This window comes from Centropristis striata, chromosome 18, assembly GCF_030273125.1.
Source record: "Centropristis striata isolate RG_2023a ecotype Rhode Island chromosome 18, C.striata_1.0, whole genome shotgun sequence".
Taxonomy (NCBI): Eukaryota; Metazoa; Chordata; class Actinopteri; order Perciformes; family Serranidae; genus Centropristis; species Centropristis striata.
Window position 1 is genome coordinate 3,928,031 of NC_081534.1, and position 21,300 is coordinate 3,949,330.

The 21,300-nt window shown below is 38.2% G+C and overlaps 2 protein-coding genes across 3 annotated transcripts; one reads left to right on the plus strand and one right to left on the minus strand.

Annotated features, from left to right (window-relative positions):
• Positions 1 to 413: 413 nt before the first annotated feature.
• Positions 414 to 7,469, minus strand: slc25a29 (solute carrier family 25 member 29). 2 transcript variants are annotated; one of them, XM_059356822.1, is made up of 4 exons: positions 7,038 to 7,469; positions 2,964 to 3,007; positions 2,578 to 2,661; positions 414 to 1,724 (listed from the first exon to the last, which is right to left on the minus strand). In XM_059356822.1, the coding sequence occupies exons 1-4, from the start codon at positions 7,063 to 7,065 to the stop codon at positions 951 to 953; spliced, it is 930 nt and encodes a 309-aa protein (XP_059212805.1). In that variant the 5' UTR covers positions 7,066 to 7,469; the 3' UTR covers positions 414 to 950. The 2 variants fall into 2 exon arrangements, with proteins under 2 accessions (XP_059212805.1, XP_059212804.1); XM_059356821.1 differs by lacking the exon at positions 7,038 to 7,469 and having other exon boundaries at positions 2,964 to 4,149.
• A 1,267-nt stretch (positions 7,470 to 8,736) lies between these two features.
• On the plus strand, positions 8,737 to 16,466 carry slc25a47a (solute carrier family 25 member 47a). The gene is made up of 6 exons (XM_059357136.1): positions 8,737 to 8,942; positions 9,479 to 9,522; positions 9,613 to 9,684; positions 11,449 to 11,628; positions 12,915 to 13,179; positions 14,760 to 16,466. Exons 1-6 carry the CDS (start codon positions 8,906 to 8,908, stop codon positions 15,074 to 15,076), a joined length of 915 nt encoding a protein of 304 aa, XP_059213119.1. The 5' UTR covers positions 8,737 to 8,905; the 3' UTR covers positions 15,077 to 16,466.
• The last annotated feature ends 4,834 nt before the right edge of the window (positions 16,467 to 21,300 follow it).

Genomic DNA, 21,300 nt, shown 5'->3' on the forward strand with positions numbered 1-21,300 from the left:
CATCTGGGAAAAAACATTCAAAAGACTGATAATTGATATTTGGACATATGGTGTTGCATACAGCACCATGTTTTCCTTCTGGATTAGGGCCTTTAATACAGTAGTAAAGATTCGTTATGATAAAACTTCACAGTTTGGTAAAACGCAACATGCCAAACAGAGAAAACAAAACGCCATCTACAAGCCTGATTCACACAGAGACACACTTAACATTTGGTCCCTGAAGAGCCCTTCAGACCAGTGGATTCATGTTGACATGTGCTGACCGGAGTAACAGTGCTTTAGTGAGGATATTGTTATAGCTGCATTATGGTTTTTGGTTTGAAAGCAGACACAAGTGATAAGTTCTGCGCACTTACCAAACGCTACATTCCATCTTTCTCTCTCTTGCTTGGCTCTTCAGAGAAAACAGTTCAGATACAAACAGGTGCTTCAGCTTCCTTACACAAAATAAAAGTATCCATATCATAAGGCAGGAAAAAGGTTTCCTATACGTTAAAAAAAGAAAATAAATGCTATATACAGGTGCAGTTAAACACTGCACATTCCATGATATATGTACTAACCTTCAGTGTCTACACTGTACACACTACCTAGCCTCAGCTCAGTAACAAGTCTAGATCAGTGTCATAAAAGCTGCTGTTAAAAAAACTTATGAATCTGAAAGCTCCATTTTTCCATCTTATTAGAGGTATTCCCTATACAAGTCTTCATCTGCAGAGGCAACCCTGAAACTTAAATAACTGTGAAAAAAAATCAATAGAGTTTTTTTTCCTTTTTGAAATGACAGTAAAAACCAGCGTTTATATAAATCAGGTATTTTTGACTCAAAATTGGGAATGACTTGTCTGCTGTGAGACTGAGTCGGACAGTAGTAAAGGGTTTGTAGGATATTTTGTCTTTCCATTCTCTTGTAAAGTGCCCAGGTTGAGGCTGACACCTCTGTGCTGTCACAGGCTGGAGGGTTGGACCTGCTGCTGTATCTGTGCGTGGTGGCTGGGCTGAGCCGACTCGCAGTCGTTGGGTCCCTGCTCCACGCCGCGGGCGTACATGAGGATGAGGGTGACGGTGGCGAAAGTAGCCGCGTTCACGGGGAAGGCTCGTAGCAGCGTGGAGGTAAGGCCTCGTGTGAACACCATGTAGCCCTCTCTCCTCACGCTCTGTCGCACGCAGTCAGCGATGCTGCTGTACTGGTTGACTCCGCCCACCCCGTCCGCCTGCAGCCGTGATTTGATCACATCCACGGGGTAGGTGGAGAGCCAGGAGGCGATGCCGGCCATGCCCCCGGCGAACAGCAGCTTGAGGATCATGTAGCGGTCGTCCGGCTCGCAGCCGAGGCTGCGTGTCATCACGTCATAGGCCAGAAAATACACTCCGAAGCCAGGCGTCTCTCTGATTAATGTGGTGACCATGCCTCGGTTTACACCCCGCAGACCCTCCCGGTTGTAGATGCGTACCAAGCAGTCCAAGGAATTCTTGTATAACTTCCTGGCGGACTTCTTCTTCTCTCCTGTACCCTGCATTTGCATGCGGGTTTTGGCCAGCTCCATGGGGCAGCAGATGACACACTGGATGGCGCCTGCTGCTGCACCGGCAAGGAACTGGTTCATGGGGGTGTCATGTCCCAGCATCCGCATGGTGTTTCCCTGAACACCAAACACTATAGCATTAATAAATGTAAGGCCCATCATGGGGGATCCGATGCCTTTGTACAAACCAAATGCCTGTGGAGAAGGACAGAGACATTACATTAGACAAGATGTTTTCACACATTACTATAAAAACCACCAACAGGGCTGATTTTTCTTTAAAATAAAACAAACAACTAAGTTCTTACTTTAACTTTGTCAACAACTTTACATAAGATTAACTTTGTCTTCCAGTTACCCTATACCTATAAAATGGATAAAACATGTTTGTGCTTATAATTTATAAAAGCAGGTTAAACAGGTTGCAATTTTTTCAGAACTGTTTCAGATTTGCCACTATCAGAAAAAAGTGGAAAACACTTTTGCAACTTTCCTAGACCAGCCTTTGCTTTGTGATATCTAACAGGTCAACCTGCAGCTAAATTCTAGCATGCTTGCTCCTCCGAAAGTAGAACATGTTAAAGTGGTATAGTGTAATAAAGGTGTCTGCAGTATAAGTAAAAAAAAAAAAAAAAAAAAAAAGTGAAACGCCCTGAGGCTAGATCCTGGAAACAGGTGCTTCTTCTGTCGGCCTCTGCAGCAATGATCTGCTTCTGGTAGTTATTCCGAAACTTGGATTAAACTAGATGTTAATGAGTGACTAGAATATACTTCTCAGACTGAAAATAGACAACAGGGGAATTACACAACAGGGGAAAACCAAACTTGGGATTTTGAAAATAACCATATGACCACATTCAACAAAACAACACTCATCCACACTCACAGTGACCTCATTCTTTGGTCTGACCAGTCTTAAGACCAAGTCCGCCATTACTCTGCCCTACGGTCACTCTGACCTCACTGACTTGTAACTGCGGACCATAACGGTCATGGGGGCTGGACCACACATGATCATAAGATTTATAAGTAAACTACATCCACGTACCGACTCCTGGCGTATGATGGACTGGAAACAGTGAAAGGTCCCGCGGTACAGAGGCCTATCAACACTCTGGACCTGCAGTCTCACCTGGAAAAGGAGACACTTTTCAGTATCCAATTAAAACACAGAAAACCAAACAAAAACAATCTGCAACAAGATCAATTGCTGAAATGAAATTGGCACATTGGTTTGCTGCGGTACAATGTACAGTAATGGCATAGCGACTAATGAAAAGCATTTAGCACAGACCATTAAATACATATGTTGAAAACACACCTACATATCTGTTTATTGGTTAATAAAAGCACCGTTTTTTTTAGTTTTTTTTTTAGAAAAGATATATTTAAAACATTCACTTTTTTTTTTTTTTTAAAGACGCCTTTGCTTACCTTGACTGTGTCAAATGGGTGCCCAACCAAGACTCCAGCAGCACCTGGAGACAAAGGAAACAACCATAAGAAATGGACAACGGTAATCTTATCACCTGACCATTTCATTAAAAGCTTTTTACTCTGTAATAAATGTGTTATTTTTATATTATACAGATCATATACACCATTTATGTAACAACCTGAATCAAATCATGTGATTTTCGTATGTGAGAGTATGACACTTTACCTTCAAACTTCACTATCTCAGCAAAGTAGGTCATTCTACCCAAAGTTATCTTATCATTCACACAAAGACAGCATTCCCTCTTCCTTATCTCATTCCTACAAAACAAGATTAGTGTCCCAAGGTTTTTCAGACATCTGTGCAAACATTAACATTGGCAGTTTTTAACCTCTGTTATTAAGTGCATTGTTACTGATCTGCTAACTCTGACTTAGCCAAACTCTCATGTTGGCCTTGCAGAGTTTGTCTCTGTTCTGCACATGTGTGAATAAAATCATAACTCTGACACACAAACCAGTCTTTAAAACTCTGATAGTTACTGTACACATGCCAGATTTTCTGATTATTTTGAGAAATCAAACACGCCAGGCCTTTTGAACCAGTTTTTGGCCTATTTGCCCAGTCTTTGAAGGCCAGAACTCTTGCTGCTGGCACTGTTGTGTAATTTTAGAGTATGCTGCCATCTCCTCCAGGGTAACGCTGCCTTATCGAGCTTCAGCCAGCTCGCTGGGCATCATCACCCTCTAAAACTTTCTTTAGTGCGCCTTTGAAAGTTACATAACCTCGACTTGTGAAGCACATGCTCATGTTCTGATGCCAGATTGGGCGTCTCACCTCAGTTTATGTTGAAATCTGATAATAGTTCCTGAACAGACCACAGAAATAACATGAGGAGATCGCTCAGAAACAAAGAAAGTAAATACCATTTTTAGGTTTTTACAGTCAATGTGATAGTGTAAACAAGTCAATTCTCACATCAGAAACATGCTTCACACTTGAATCCGAGTTGGAGCACTTTTGCAGAAATGCAGCATGAAAAGGGCTGGAGAGACAGCTTTATGACAGTACTGGATTTACATATGACTATGATTTTGTCAGTAAACAGTTTTCGGTGGATTTTCAAGTTAACGTATGATGATAAAGGATTATTGTGACTTAACATTACATATACCACGGAGGACTTTATCCATTTGTTTGACTCTGAGAGTTAATAACATCTCAGTGTTCACATCATCTAAATAATGCTGCAACTAGCTAAGGGCTTTTATCATGACTTATTCAAACATTATAAGCAGGTTTCCAAAAAAGCTCGGACATTGCCCTCAACATAAATAAAAGAGAATGTGATAATTTGCTAATCCTTTAACATATAAAATTGAATACTGTGCAAAAAAACACTATATTTAATGTTCAAATTGTTTTTTGAAAATTTTCACTCTTACCTTGATGCATTCTCTTTTATGCTAAATTAGCATTTTACACAGCATAACTTTTTTTTTTTTCAATCTTGGTTGATTTTTTGATTATTCATTTGATCAATAAGAAACCAGGGACAAATGTCAATCACAAGTTGCACACAAGAACAAAAATAATTTTCTTTTTTTAACTTAATGTTGATTGTTTTAGCGGAAACAGTCATGTCAGTTAAAGAATTAAGGAAAACCATAAAATAAACACTGTTTGAGAGCTACAATAATTAGTTGACTTATCGATTGGTTGATAAACAGAAAAATAATCTCCAAATATTTTGATAATCCAATAATTGTGAAAATAATGTTTCATGCAAAAAAGGCAGAAGGGAGATATCCTACTTTTCTCCATTTTATTATACTTGCTAGGCTTTCATTATTGCAATAGTACATTATAAAATACATTTTCCATTTTCAGATGATAATTTATTGGTCACAATGAGGCATGTACAAGTATACGGAGCATCTTTAATTAGTTGCATCCCTACACTGCTTTGAGATTGAAAGTGACAATTGTCTCAGTATTAGTCAAGAAAATATTGAAAAAAAATAGACCTGAAGTTACTGGCACACTCGTGTCACCACAGTAAACAAACCACAGCCAGCTTATCCGTCATAAGCACCTGCTTTGTCACCTGCCCCATTTGTAAAAAGAGCCAATCAGGAAGAGCCTCAGCTGTAAGCCAGGAAAAGAACACAAGCAGGCGTGCGTTTGACTCAATGACAAGCGGTCAATGACCTTACTGCACTAGTATGATCTGAGTACCGGGAAAACAAGCAAGGGTGTTGCATCATAGTTGTTAGAACAATTCCCTTCACGGTGTCAGCACCCATCTTTTAATGCCTGAGAATGCAGGCCTGAATGCAAACTGGTTTAAAAAATGATCCCACTTGTTTTGAGCAAAGCACAAACTAGGCCATCCTAAAACAGCAGCAATCAGCTTCCCATCTGACTGTGGATGGTTCCCTGAATTCAAACCCCCCCTCTGAGAACCCACATGGTTTGCCACTGCAGTCAGTGTTAAGAAAAGAAAGCATGAGATTGGTCTGTGAAGGGGTGTGTACTGATTCGTGCAATTTGCATATGCTGTGTATGGAAACTTTAAACTGCCAGGTCATGCTGGCCTGAAGGCTCGGGTTGCACTTGTGTTTGCATGCTTTCAATTCTCAACAGGGTGTACAGGTGACACAGGGAGAAGGTTGGAACACCCTCAGTGAACAAGACATATCAAATGTCTTTTCTATGTAAACTTTTAATATGCTATAAACTGGACATGCCAGAGACCCTTAGATCCAATTAAATTTAAATGTTGTCTTTCAAGGTTAATGCCATAGACTGTATATAAATAATGGACGTAGTCACCGTGACGTCACCCATTGGTTTGTGGCCCGTTGGGAGCATAGAGTTCAGCGTTACACTCATCGCCATCTTGTGTCGCCATCTTGTTTCCGATACAGGGAGCAGACCATATCTGGACTGTGGAGGAGCGAGAGGGATCTGATCACTGACTACAGCCTCTCTACACCTCAACCTGACTGAGAGAAGTCGCTGCTAATTCATGTTAGCATTAACTGGGATGTTAGTTTTGGCGAGCAAAAAACAAAATGTTTGTAACTGACCTCAGAAAAATGAACAGCGACTCCTTGGACTGTCTGTTAGGCCAACCAAACTCTGAGCAAGACATTTTTACTGGACAAAACGTTCAAATAAACTGTCATTAAGTGAAAATACAGTAAAAGGGTCAAAGTTATGAGACCAAACTGGTCTAATTCTTTCTATCTATATAGCTTTATATATATAACTTTATTGACACGTTGCCATGGATACGCATTGTTCTGCTTCTCTCCTGATGACGGCTCGCCTTGTCACCTGTCAATCAAAGGTAGCCACGCCCCAAATCATACGATTTCTTTATCTTCTATTTTCTTATAAATGGGGCCATTATTTGAACTACTAACATCAAATTGTCTTGAAGATAGTGTTGTCCTAAAAAAAATGTCTGAGGTAATAAATCAAGTGAGAAGTTTTCTCCTTTTGCACTGAAATGAATGGACAGAAATGTTTCTGCAGCCAAACTTAGCGCCTCCTGCAGGAATTTTCCGTAGAATGCAGCTTAAGTTCCTGGTTTGCCTCCCTGCTCAGACCCAGAGGTTGCCGCCTGGTTAATACAGTTAACACAACCTTGTGTATTAGTGATAGAAACTAATGTGGAAATGACTAATAATAAAATTAAGTAAGTCTTTTTGCATTTAAAACATAAACATATACTTATTTACTACTTGACCCTGCAGTGTAGGCAGAAGAAGCCACACACAACTGCACGCTCAGTCAAAGTCAAACTCTGCCAACAGATCAATGCAATCAGCAGCATTTACAGTATTTGCTTCAGTGTGCCAACCTGCGGCGGAATTTGGAAAATGCACTTGTAATCGTGTAATGGGGTTGCATCACATCACATTAGTGAACTGGGGGTTTTCCACTGTTACGAAAGAAACAGCCAAGTCTCACTACAATCTCTCAAAGTGTCTCTTTGTCAACTGTACAAACCAAACATCCTGAAAGATGAAGTGACTAACACTAAAGCTGCTGACACTTACCTCCGACGCATCCAGCAACGAAGTCCATCGCCGCTCTTAAACGTCACCTGGCTGAAGGAGGACTAAATATTAAGTTACCTAACGCTAACCGAAGACACTCTCAACGTTTTATGAAACGTTTTCCACTAAAAAACCGTTTCCTCTGCTGTGCAGCTGACACTTACTGTCCCTGGATGTTTAATCTAGCTAATGAACTAATTGCCACTTCCAGTTACCGTCTCAGTTAGCTTCCACTGGTTAGCTAGTTCCGAGTCCCCTCTTAAGACAAGCCAAAAAATACTGCCTGTATTTTATTTATTTTTTAATTTATTATTTAGCTTGTTTTCTATTTATCCTAGCAACTCTGTCTTATTGACCTACGCGTCCTCAATGAACCGTTGTGGCGTTTACAGTCAAGGCGGAGTCCCTCCCCGCTGTCTGTACCAAGGAGGTTAATTCTGTAGCACACAAGCTAGCGGCGCAGGAAGTCACTAGTAAGGGGGCGGGAATTACCGGCATCGGCTCGAGTTTCTATCCAATCAGACGGGAGAGATGACGCCGACACCCCGCTTCGCACGTAATCCTCGTCATTCATTGGCTCCGGACCGCCAGGGCTTCCAGTGTTTGATTGCGTCACAGGTGCCGTGTGATGTTTTGCTTTTGAATGAACAGTCCGTGAAGTCTCGTGTCAGTGGATGGAGGCAGCTTCATCTCTCATTCACAATATTTTTCTTGACAGGTTTATGGACCAAACAAATATAAAATATATTTTTGACATCTTGTACAAAGATTTTGAAATATTTTTAATAAATCTATTGATTATCCGTGGCAAATTCTTTATACATCAAATACACAACTATACAAATATACACCAAAAGGCCAATTTTTGGTGTGTTTTTTTACAAATGTTTTTGTTAATTAAAAAAAAATCTTGTACCAAATGTAAACGGCATGTTTTGCCTGTAAGATGTGTATAGAAATGTACAGTTACAAATTGTGCCTCATTTATTTATCCATTGTTTTAATTTTGTCTATTTTTCTCGACCTATTTATCAATTTTGCACTGTTTCTTATTGTCAAAATGCACTGTGTAACACGTGCAATTGGTTCAACAAAACGGAAAAAGTTAATGGACAACTATTGTTATTATTCATACATGTGCAGCATTTTATATCTGAAAATAAGCATAATTTTTAATATAAAATCTGATGTGAAATAATTAGAAGTGTTGGTCTTGCATGCATTTTTGTTTTCTATCCACAACATATTTACAATAACCACCTATTTAGAGTAAATCTACAATAAAAATAAATAAAAAAGCTGGTCATAACATACAGTTGCTATGCACTTTATGTGTTTTTAATGCACACTGTTCACCTTATGCACCTTATTTGTTTCATGGCACCTATATTTTTATACTGTATATTTATATTTTATTCTGCACTACAATCAATGCTTCTTCTTTAGACATTTTTTTATTGCTTTTTATTGCTTGAATATGCAGAGGTTGTACTTTTTATTTAATTGTGTTGTTATTGTATTATTGTATTGTTATTTGTCTGTCTGTCTGTCTGTCTGTCTGTTTATCTATCTATCTATCTATCTATCTATCTATCTATCTATCTATCTATCTATCTATCTATCTATCTATCTATCTATCTATCTAACTAAATCGTCGGCTATCTTCGTTCGGCTATCTTCGTTCGGCTATCTTCGGGTACAGTCGGGACCAATAGACAGCCGAGGCTATGTGGCTAGTAGTGTAGCCACGCCTTTGATTCACGTCATGTAACAGCAACACACTCAAGGTTATGGTTATGTAGTTTATGCTAGAAGGAGAATGGGCTCATATCTGACAAGTATCTGCTGGCCAGTCACCCTCTGACAGGATGCATATCGCTGATTTTGTGTCTGGATCATTTGCAGGTAACAGCTAACGCTAGTTAGCATGAGCTGGGATGTTTGCTACGGCTGGCTGCTGTATGTTAGCATGGTGTGATAACTATATGACAGCTCGTGGTAAGATATTATTAATCCTAGCGTTCACTTGTAACGTTATGTGTGTTGTGAAGCTGCTTTTGCTTGTTCGTTTATGCATGTTATATGGGTATCCTGCTAATTTAACCTGGAGAATGTGGTTGGTAGGAGAAGCAATGCATTGCAGTACTCATTGACATACTAGAGCTGTCATATGGCTCACTTCAACACATTTCATATTCATACATGTAGATAGACTGTACTCAGTTCACTGAGAGAACAAAAAAATAATGCAGTTACATCATATCTTTAAATTGCATTTTTTTGTCCAGTTAAAGCATTAATTTTTAAAGATTGATAAGCAACTGATAAGCAACACACAGCTTTGCAAATGCTTAAAAGGGTTGCAGTTAAAGCCTATACCCTTGAGAATCACTGTGCTTCTGTGGTGTCCTTGATGCTCTCTTTTCTCTGGAACCACACAGGGGCATGTGGAGTTGCAGTGGGCTACCCTCTGGACACTGTGAAGGTACAGTTAAATTGGCACACATCTGAAAAATGTCAAGATGGCTAAATAACAAATGGATGTGATTTTTATATCATATTCTTTTTTTTCTAGGTCCGGATCCAAACCCAGAGACAGTTCACTGGGGTATCGCAGTGTATAGCGGCAACATTTTCAAAAGAAGGGGTAAGTGGAACTGGTATAGATTACATGTTACCATGTTTCTTTAGTGTACCTGCTGCAAAATGTCCTCAGTGACCGGGGGATGGTAGGAGATCTTGTTCTTTGACAGGGTTGACGCAGTGGCCTCTGCCCACCCTCCAGACAGCTCCTGTCATGACTCCCCTTCTCCTGTGCCCTCCCAACCCTGATCACCTCCCTTACTCCCATCACCTTTCACCTCAACTCCCCTTCCCTTGCTCCCCTTCCCCTACCCCTCATTCCACCGTCTCTCCTGGCTCCTGTCCATCCACCTCAGCCCTCTTGCTCCCTTCCCCCACCGGGGCTTCCTTACAACCCCCCAGCCTCTCTGGTCAGAAGAGAGTTCATTCACCTTGGACATGCAGGTGGAGGCTCCACTAGTGGCCTGGAACATAAAGCAGTATGTGAGGCTACAGGACATTGTATCAGACACTAAAGTTAGCAGCATGGGAGCACCACAGGGAACAGTCCGGTCCCCCTTACTGTTTACACCCAGACTTCAGATTCTGCTCACCTGCAAAAGTTCTCGGACGACTCTCCCGTTGTGTGCTTTATCAGCAGTGGAACTTGAGTGTTTTGTGGAGGTGTCTGACAGGAAGATGCGGAGGACACTGCTCAGCATCATGGACAACACCTCTCACCCCCTACAGGCCACACTGGAGTCCCATCACAGCACCTTCAGCGGTAGACTGAGACCACAAAGAGCACCACAGAACACCACAGGAGGTCTTCTCTTCCTGTGGCCATCAAACTGTATAACTCCTCCTCCTTCTGCAGGAAGGAAAACTGGTGATTACTTCGCCATTTGCAATACTACTTTTTACTTCTCCAAGTGCAATTTTGCAGTACTATTTCTTCTTATGGGCAATTGTTTTTTGATCTATTTTATAATTTCTTAGCTTAACTTAAATCCTAAGTCTTATCTCAAATGATTCTAACAAGTTGTTGTCAAGGAAAAAACAACACTGGGTGTGCAGAAAGCATTGTGCAAGTCAAGAGACTGAGGCTGCCAACAAAAACAATAATGTGAGCTGAACAGTCTGAACCAGTCACACAGTCCAGGGAGCTTTTGAGGTCAAATAATGTTGGAAATGGAACACCTATGTGGTAAAAATTAGTGGTCGACCGAAACAGGGTTTTTAATGCCGATACTGATTATTTTGACATCAGTCTTAACCGATCCCCGATACGTGCTGCAGATTTTTTTGGGCAGATTCTTGAAGCCGATATTGCCTTTTCTCCCTCCATTTACATGATACAAATGACACAATGATAACAAATGCTACACAAGTCTCAGTTTAAACAAAAAAAGAAACATTTATTAACAAAAGAAATCAAACATATTAACAGTTGGATAGCAAACAATGTGTATGTGTTCTAGGCCTCGAGGTGGTGGCGCCTCAGATGATCCACATATTTGATGTCTTTTTTCCGGTATCAGCAGCAGCTCACCAGAGATTGGCAGATGTTGCACCGAGCAACAGTAAAAAAATGCAAATATCGGCCGATATATGTCGGCTGGCTGATATATCGGTCTATCTCTAGTAAACATGTCATTGTTGATTAGGTTACAGTGTCATAACTGCAACAACTTTCTTAGAGAAATATTATTCAAGGTATCTGCACCTCATCTGGGGGGATTTGGACTTTAATAAGCCTACATTAGAATGTAAAGTTAACAGCTCAACAAAAGTGATAGATTAGGAAAGGTGTGGTGTATAATTTGTTTTCTAACATTTGTGTCATCAGGTTCATGGCTTCTTCAAAGGCATGTCCTTACCCATCACCACGATCTCAATGACGTCCTCGGTGGTGTTTGGCACATACAGGAACTGCCTGCAGTGTCTGAGCCAGGCGCGAGGAGCTGCAGGTGGTCCCAACACCAAACTAGAAGTCTTCCTGTCTGGCTTGGCGGGAGGTATAGCTCAGGTAATGGATACAAACCCTGTAAAACTGTTGAATCATGTGCCTTAATAATGTACAGTTTATATCAATTTTTATATTTGGCACTTAACCCTTTGATGTACAACATGGGTCTAAAGTGACCCGACAGAGTTTTTATGTTCTATATCTTTGACATAAATTATTTTCATCATTCAGTATTCCAGGTTTTCCTCAATTAGTTTGTTTTTGGTCATCATATATCCTAATTTTATTTTTTCATTAATTCATTTTTTAATAAAATCCCTTTTTGTGTCACTACCCTTCTAATGCACAACATGGGTCAAAAATGACCCATATCCATTTTTTTTAGCTAAGTAGCTTGCTAAGCTAACTACTTAGCCAACTTTTTGGCTAAGAATTTAGCTAAACAGCTTGCTAAGCTAACTACTAAGCTACATTTTTGGCTAAGTATTTAGCTAAGGAGCTTGCTAAGCTAACTACTAAGCTACATTTTTGGCTAAGTATTTAGATTATTTTACTAATCCAAGTAGTTAGCTATGTAATAAAACAAAAACTTGTTTTCTCCATAAAGTATGAGAGGCAAAATGAAAATAATTATCTGTTGTTATCAAAAACAAGATATTTAAAGAATACTTGGAATATTCAATCATAAAATAAGTTGATATCAAAAGATAGAGCACAGAAACACACAGCAGCATCAAATAACATGGGGAATGAATGAGGGTCATTTTAGACCCATGTTGTGCATTAGAAGGGGTATCAATAAGTTGTGCATCAAAGGGTTAAAACCCTGGGTGGATTATATGACAATAAGGCTCTGGGCACAGACATGCAGAAGGCACCACCATCTCTCCTATGGAGAAGCAAAACACACAGACTTTATAGTTGTTTTGTCTCTTTTATTCTGTCCCTCATTGTGGTTGCTCTGTATGTCTTTGTGGTCATTTTGTGTCTATTTGTGGTTGTTTTTTTGCCTTTTTTATAGTCGTTGGGAGTCACTTTTGTGTCTCTTTGTTGCCATTTTTGTTTCTTTGTGTATATTTTAAGTCTCTGCCAGCTCAGTATTTATCTCTTTGACTGATATGCACCAGGTGGAGGCCAGAGGGGCCTCTGACACTTTTGGCCCCTGTGCCTGTGCCCTGTAGGCCAGTTCAGTAATCCTTCCATCTCTAGAACACACACATAATACATTTCCCTTATATCCGCAGATGTGCATAGCCTTGCAGCTTGTGCTATTTATCCAGGTTTTTAGATATCTGCTTCTAAGCCTTCTGCTGTCCTTTGCGTCTCTCCTTATCTGCCTCCAACAGACGTCGGTGATGTCTCCAGGTGACATAGTGAAAGTACGTCTGCAGTGTCAGACTGAGTCCAAGCGACGAGGAACAAACATGCCCAAACCCAAGTACAGTGGTCCAGTTCACTGCCTGCTGAGCATTATCAAAGACGAGGGGTTCATGGGGCTCTACAGAGGAGCGCTCCCGTTGATGCTGAGAGACGGGCCGTCATTCGCAATATACTTCCTGTCATACGCAACCTTCTGTGAATGGCTGACGGACAGCGGAAAGAAAGGACCAAGTGAGTGAACAACAAATATTCTTACAGAAAAGGGTTCCTTTTGTTTTTGACACAAACTCCTCCTGAATGCTGATCTTTATCACCACTCTATAATTATCCTCATAGATGTTTTGGGTGTGTAGCAGAATGTTCAATAAATTATACTATATATTATTAAATTATATGGAAATACAACGCTACATTTCTTCGAACAACAGACTCTTATTATAGTGAAGAGCGTCGGACTGGATTTATGAATACAAATTTAATAATTTCAGACCGAGTAATGAAATAAATAACATTAGAGAAACCCACAAATTCACATGCAAATGTAAATGATTGTTCCTCCATATTTGGGGAATTTTAATGATCATAATAATAATAATAATTCAAATATAAATACAAAGCAAATAGGTTGAATCGACAAAGTCAAATGATGGCTATAAAATATCTGATAAATATGTGATGTAATATCTAGTTATTGAATTATTCAATCAGTCTTTTTTTTTTTTCAGCCTCACTCATGGTTTTGTATAACAGCCAATTAAAATTAAATTTGTTGCATAAGCTACAGTGGCTCATATCCTTTAGATTTGCATAACCATAGAGGAACACCACCAAGGCCAACTAACACTTCATAGGGCAGTTCAATGGCAGATGCAGAAACCTCTGATGTTACAAATTCCTTGAGGATTAAAAATATAATTTAAAAAGAGTAAATGTCTGTGTATCCGTTAGGGTTGTCAAATAGTATCGATACTCAAAAAAGTATCGATACTAAAACGTTGTATCCGGATACAATACTCATTTTCAAAAGTATCGAGTATCTCAAGCTTGTTATCATAGTTGCAGTTTCTTTTTGCACAACTGTTTTTTATTAAAAAATATTTAACCTGTGGTTCTATTAATTTTTTTTTTTTTTTTTTTTTTTAATTAAATATTAATTTAAACAAAACACAACATAAGTCACCTATGGACAAACACAGTAAAAAGGAAAAGAAGGAAAGAAGAAGAACAACAACAACAAAATCACAAAACCAACCTAAATAAATAAATCAAACAACAATAATAAATAAGAACTCTAACACATTAAATAACATTAAAACTAAAACTAGACACAAACATCAAACATAATTACCACATAAAACATACAGTATATCAGTAAACTTAATTGATTGATTGATTGTCTTTATTTCGAACATGCAAGCAAGTAAAAAAAAAACAACACAAAAAAAAACAAGTTTAAATATTAATAGACGAATAAATAAAAAACAAAACAAAAAAGCAAAAAAAATTGAGAAAACAGACACTTTCTGCAAGCTCGAAAGGGAGTAGGAGGAAGTAAAAAAAATAATTAATAACCTAAGAGAAAACATTCTGTTCTGTTCATTTTTACATGTTGCATTTTTCTTGTTAATAAAAATATTTCTGTTAAATTTTGGGGTCTTTGTTTTTATCCTTGTGGTATCGAAAATGGTATCGAGTATCGAATATTTTCTTGAGTATCGGTATCGAGTTGAAAATTTTAGTATCGTGACAACCCTAGTATCCGCTTATGTCTATTATTATGATATTATTATATGTCTTTTCTTTCCCTCCAGATTGGAGTGGTGTGATGCTATCCGGTGGATTAGCAGGAATGGTAGCTTGGAGTTGCGGAACGCCCATGGATGTGATCAAAGCCCGTCTGCAGATGGACGGAGCGCGGGAGACGAAGCGATACAAGGGTTTCTTTCACTGCATCAGTGAGACAGTGAGGGTGGAGGGAGCGGGGGTCTTCTTTAGGAGCTTAGGCATCAACTGCATACGGGCATTCCCCGTCAACATGGTTGTGTTTGTTATATATGAAGTTCTCACTGGTTTTCTAAAAGGAACCGGACCCGACAGTGTTGACCCTCCTCGTTTACGGTTCGGATAGTATTATCTGACTACATTCATAATGCCTCATATGCCCTTTTCAACCCAAACCCTCCAAAAATAGGAGATACATGAGTATGTCTTTCTGAAGTGTCGAGCCTGATTTCCACCGGGCTGCGCTGCGTTTAACATAATCTGGTATTTAATTTAATTTTAGCTAGTAAGTGGGTTTTAGTGGGTGATCTGTCCAGTGAAAAGGGACTATATCATGTTTGAGTTTTTCTGTTTACATTTAAGGCTATTTCTACATTTGATATGCATAACAGGACAAGACATTTAGCAAGAAAATGTGTTGCATTGCAGTATTTTAATGGAATAATTGTTTCGACAGCTGCCGTTTGAGCCTTCAGTAACATATATAACTATTAGTTAGGATGGGTAATGTATCCTAATATTCTCAGGGGGTAATTTGTCACTAATACACACTGTTGGTGTCATAGATTGAACCAGCAAACCTCTGACCACTAGATGGCCTCCCTGACCAAGTTGTTACCTTTTTTTTGCTGCATGACTTTTGCAGCGCACTGAGCAACCTCATCAGTTTTAGACTGCTAAAACATAAGCTAAGTTCGACTGTTTTCAAGAGCATTCAAGGCCTTGAATTTAGAATTAATGAATGAGCTGCAGCACGCACAATTAACCCGTCCAGTCTCTCGCTGCATGTTTGCATATTATATCATCTATGATTTATTTCCAGCTCAGTAGCAAAATGACTGGACAATCTAAATAAAACACAAGAAGTTGGAGCACATCGGTAAAATATTAAGGTCAAAATACATATTTTTAAGGGAGGTTTGGTCTCACACAATCTTGGGACACAATCAGGGTTTCTCTACCAGAGGAAAAATGAAAATGTGAATAATATTTTGTGTAACTTGTTTGTATGATTATCAAGAAAAATACTTATCATGGCCTCCATAGACCTAAACTTACAAAATAATGCTTGGAAAATTATATAATGTGTGGTGCCAAGAAATAGTAAGTGAAAAAACTCTGATTTTGCTGCATTTTTGCTAAATTTAGTCAGAAAATGTTGTTTTATGGGGAAAAAAATTGGGTTTAGTTACTGGTAAATCTAATTTTACAGCATTGACCTCAACCAAATGTGTCCTGCATGTGATGATCACATTTCCACATTGGCCAGGAGGATTTTTTGAACTTTTCCCAATATATAATAGTTTGATTTTATTAATATTTTGGGAATGTCTATGATGAATGGATCTCTTCAGTTCATGCCACAGAATCTCAATGGATTTAGGTCAGGAGTGATCTTAAGCAACTACTAAGAAACATTACTTTCTTATGCCTGGAACATTTTATTGATTTATTTGTGACTGTGTTTTCTGTGCTCCCAAACTCTATTAAACATCAGTTGACTAACCCTAAAACTATTTTTTATACATGTCGGTGCTTTTCATTCTTTTGCTTTATTAACAAAAACAGTAAGGTTTTCCTGCATCCATAATTTTTTCCAGCTTTCACCTTGATATGAATGATGAAAACGATCTAGCATGGATTATTATTGACCTTTAGCATATTTTTATGTTCAAAACCAAATGAATGTGTGAATGCATATTGTATTTGCATTGGTGGTTCAACAATTAACATCCCTAAAGAATAATAACACAATGTTAAAATACTACTCTTCAATGTGAAAATGCTTAAGTAAATATATTTAAGTATAACCAGGAAAATGGACTGAGGATGCCCATTGTAGAAAAATAAAAAAAACATAAAAATGATTAACAACAAAAGCAGCAAATCACGAATTGTAAAGCTGGAACCATAAAATGTTTGAATATAAATAATGACTTAAACAATTGAAATAATTGCCAATTAATTTTCTATCAATGTACTGATGGATAAATCCACTAATCATCTCAATCAAATAACCTACCTACTATATATGTCACATGATGTCAAGCATAAAGATAGTTCAGGGTACATGTATACATGTTATTATAAGATAGATAGATAGATAGATAGATAGACAGACATATAAAAGTATAATGAAATGTCATAGGAACTCGCTTATAGATGCATAGAAATATTGACATGAATGTTGACAAGTAATGGGTAAAGAGCATGAAAAAACATTATTGCACATGAAGATCAATCAATCAATCAATCAAACTTTATTTATATAGCGCTTTTCATACATATAAGTTAAGTATAAGTAGAGTGGAAAAATATTGCATCCATTCTGAAACCCACACAAAACAATGTACTTCTTCACAATAAGTATCACTGTTTAAAAGTGTCCCGTGTGACTGTACAGATCAAATGTTGCTATAGGCACTGTGATAATTTATTCTGTTGGGTTGTACCACCATCTAGTGTATGAGCTGGACACTATCTTGGTTATATCATCCACAGAAAACCAACCTACATAAACCAAATGCACAGCTTTGCTCCAACCAAGACCTATTCATGTATACTTCCATTTAAAAGGTCTCTAAGTGTTGTTCTTGATCTATTAAGCAATTATAACTAACTCAAGTGGCATGTGTATATAATTATTTTGTACTTTCACTTGTTTTAATTCATAGTTGTAATCAGATTACAGCAGTGAACAGTTCAATGGAACCTGTTGCTTCTTTAAAATCTGTACAAAATGTATGCCCAGTGTAATTAAGGATTTGTTGTTGCTGTGTGTTTTTAAAAATTTTGACTTTATCAACAAAAATTTTGCATCCATACAGAATCGCGGGAATTCTGACATAATTGAGCAAGATCAGTCCAAAAACATGGCCGCCATCAACCAAAACATTTAATTTTTCAACTTAATGAAGGCGACATTTTGCTGCAGCCATTGTAATAATGTATCAAGTATGTGTTTTGTCTTATTCCTTTCTTAGACACAATTAAACCAGCTTAACTGACTCTGCTCTAGACTCCATAGACAATGAATGGAGATACAGTGCTATGCTTAAATTGAGTGGTGTGTGGAGACTGGAATATAAAGGACAAGCAAGAATCACAATGTGCCTGAAATTCTTAGAAAATGTGTCTGGGTTACATCCCTTGCATAAGTGTTTTTGAACGCAGCAGCCACCTCTAAGATTTCCCCCCAAATTCTTAGTAAATGGGACAAACAAGTCTATTGTTGAATGAAATAATTAACAGAATCAGATTATCCCACAAGCAATATCAAGTGGAATCCATGAAACGTTTTAAGAGCTGATTGAGTGAAGCGCCAGCCTCACTCTCTTTCTTTGGGAACTTGTTATGTGAACTGACAATTATGAGCTCTGCATGAAATATGTGTTAAATTAATGTTTTCATCTGTTTAACATGTGTAATTGGCTCATGTTTATCGCACCATGGGTGCAATAAAGCCCCATTATAAAGAACTCAACTGTAATGATTTAATTGCTTTACGAATAACAGATTTACTCAATGGATAAAGTGGGGTCATATTGGGTGAGACCCCAGGAGTTCTGTTTTCAGTCAGATCTGTGGCAGGCCTTTGGATTACATGCTGTGAAAAAGATCAAACCTTTTGCAAATTATTGTGTGTTATTAACTACTTTTTCAGATCTCAGTTTTGTTTGGCTTACAAAACCAGTCATAAATTCCCCCTCCACATTGTTTCAAAGTATGCAAAAAAATTCTCTGCTATGATCAATATCTTATTTTACATGGTCGTGCCATTTATCTTACAACATAAATGATCTAACTCATAAATCTAAAGTTTTTTTATCTTGGTAAGAAACAAATAATTTCCAGTGCTATCTGCTTGAGCCGGTTCATCGCTGCTTGCAGCTTTAATTTATCTTATTTTAAGTGTTCAACATGCTTATTTCTAGATTTAAAAATCTTAATTTAAGAAATCTTGTCAAGTGAAATTATCTGTCCATGCAGCAAGATCATTTCCCTCAGATTCAGTGTTTTTATCTTGTTTTTAGACACACCTTTTTACAGTGTTAGCTTGTTAGCTCGTAGCTAACAGACCTAGTGGTTGTGAAACATTTAATATTATCTGCTGATGTGTGTTTTCGCACTTTATGAACAAGTCCACTCTGCCCACTCTGTTTCAGGAGCCTTTTTACAGCTTTTCATGGCGTACCTTATCTATCTTGCTCAGGTACGTTTGAATCTCAGATTTTTGGGGAGATGCACAAACACAAACACAAACATCTGCCCTTTAAAGCTCTGAAGTCCAGGAGATTTTGGTTCAAATGTGTCAACTTCCTATGCATTCATTTCTTTCTTTGTTAACGTCTTTCAGTCCGTCCTTACATCACATGCATGGCTCCTTTTTCTCAACACAAACTTGGCTATCAGTCAGATTTTTCAATTTATTTTAATTAACAAAGTATAAAACTGCCATTAACCGAAAATACGAACAAAAGACAAAGGTGTCTATGGAAATGTACCATTTAATTATTTATTTTTTTTACCATTTATACACACAAAAACAGCAGAAAAAATAATAAATAATAAAACTACAAAACAGTCTATTTGCAAGTAAATTAAAAATAGTGATAGTTTTCATTGTAGAAAGAAAAGTCACAATTTAAAAATGATCTAGAAACATAAATGACACACTGTGGAAAGCTCCAATTGCACTTTCAACTGGCTTTCTCAGCTTGTCTACATATCATATATAAATACAGTTATTACTGTAAATAAAACATGTGTATTTTCAATAAATAGATGGACTCCAGAGGGTTAAATAGAGGAATGTGCAAACACCTCAAGTGACAAAATTTGCACAGATAAAAGTAGGTATACTCAAGGTCAGACATTTTAGGACATTTTTAATGGAGGGGGGATTTAAATGTGCTTAATAAGTCGCAAAGATAAAGTTAGTGTTAATTAGTTGAGTGACCCAACAGATAAATTGTGAGAAGTTCGGTGTAGTTCACAACCTTTGATCTGACTGATTGGCCAAACATTAAACAGTGCAGGGTTTGTTGATTCTGTACAGCCTTTATTTCAGCTCCAAGCTAGCACCAAGCTGCATAAACCAGGCTTTTTCCATAATGGCATACTTGCTGAAATTCTAGGAATTGTAGACTGTACTGTGAAACAAGAAAACCCCCTGAATGTTGCCTTTGTTAGCTGCTTTTAATTAAACCCTGCATGTCTTTCCCCCCCTTATGCAACAACAACCCACAATTATGCAAGCATCTAAAGATCTCATTGAATGAAGTCACAGGCCGCTGGCTTATGAAATGACAACAACTGAGTGACACCTTTTCACAGATATTTTCAATAAGTTTATGACATATTTTCAATGCTTTGACATTTGCTCACATAACATGGGAATTAAGTAACAGCTACACAAGAGGCATGACCTGTTTATAGAATGTCAGTGAGGAAAAAATATCAATTTCTGACCTATATTGTTGCATTTTTTTGGATTATCTTCAGACAATTTAAATAGGTTTGGCATGATCCCTTCTGTTACACAAAGCGATTATTATTCCAGTTGTGAATATTGTGTTGGTGGCAATAAGCGAATCGGTGGGGGGACTTTGAACACATGTCTCACATCAGAAGAGCCTTTCATGTCTTTCAACTGTATCAGTATATGTTTCTGTGTTGGGATCACATACAAGCCCCCATCACTATCCCCTGATTATTAAGAGGCACATGCTGTGGGAAAATATTAATTCCAAATGATTGTTCCAAAACATCTTCTTTCCGATGGCTCTCAGATGGAGTGCTGGAACACATGATAAATCAAGCAGCATGGCTTGTGTGGGTGACTCATTAAATGATGGGTGTTCACGTAATGTTGGAAAGCTTCATTTTGTTGTCAAAATCGGTCCTCGGTAACTACCACTTGGGCCCCCATTCACCAATTGCTGTTTGGGCTATTTTGGGAGCTCTGCGCTCCCCTGTTAGTGACGTGTGCTGCTGGGTAAATTTGCAGCTCCGGCGGCCTGGGCCTGCAACCTCAGATGGCATCAATCGGGAGAACATGGAGGGGTGGGAGGGATGAGGAGGGAGAGGGTAACAGCGAAGATGCTAGAAGGAGAGGAACAGAGGGGGAGGAAGTGGACAGAAAACATTAAAAATACAACTATTGCAAGATGACACGAGGACATGAGTGGGGTTAGATAAGAGGACATGATGTTCAAAATGGCAAAAAATAGGAACTAATTAAAATAAACTAGTCCGATAGAAATATTTTTAAAACATTCTGAGGAGGAGAATCTGTTTGCAGGAGATGAGAAAGATTAAGGCTGCTTACATGAGGAAAAATTAACTCTC

Bases quoted from the DNA above. Each gene is read 5' to 3' on its own strand.
- slc25a29 (XM_059356821.1), bottom strand. From the start codon at position 3,071: ATGAAATGGTCAGGTGATAAGATTACCGTTGTCCATTTCTTATGGTTG. The intron at 2,662-2,963 runs GTAAGCAAAGGC...CTCCTTTTCCAG, and splicing joins ACCCATTTGACACAGTCAAG to GTGAGACTGCAGGTCCAGAG. The intron at 1,725-2,577 runs GTACGTGGATGT...CCTTCTCCACAG, and splicing joins CCATCATACGCCAGGAGTCG to GCATTTGGTTTGTACAAAGG.
- slc25a47a (XM_059357136.1), top strand. From the start codon at position 8,906: ATGCATATCGCTGATTTTGTGTCTGGATCATTTGCAG. The intron at 9,685-11,448 runs GTAAGTGGAACT...TTGTGTCATCAG, and splicing joins CAACATTTTCAAAAGAAGGG to GTTCATGGCTTCTTCAAAGG. The intron at 11,629-12,914 runs GTAATGGATACA...TGCCTCCAACAG, and splicing joins TGGCGGGAGGTATAGCTCAG to ACGTCGGTGATGTCTCCAGG.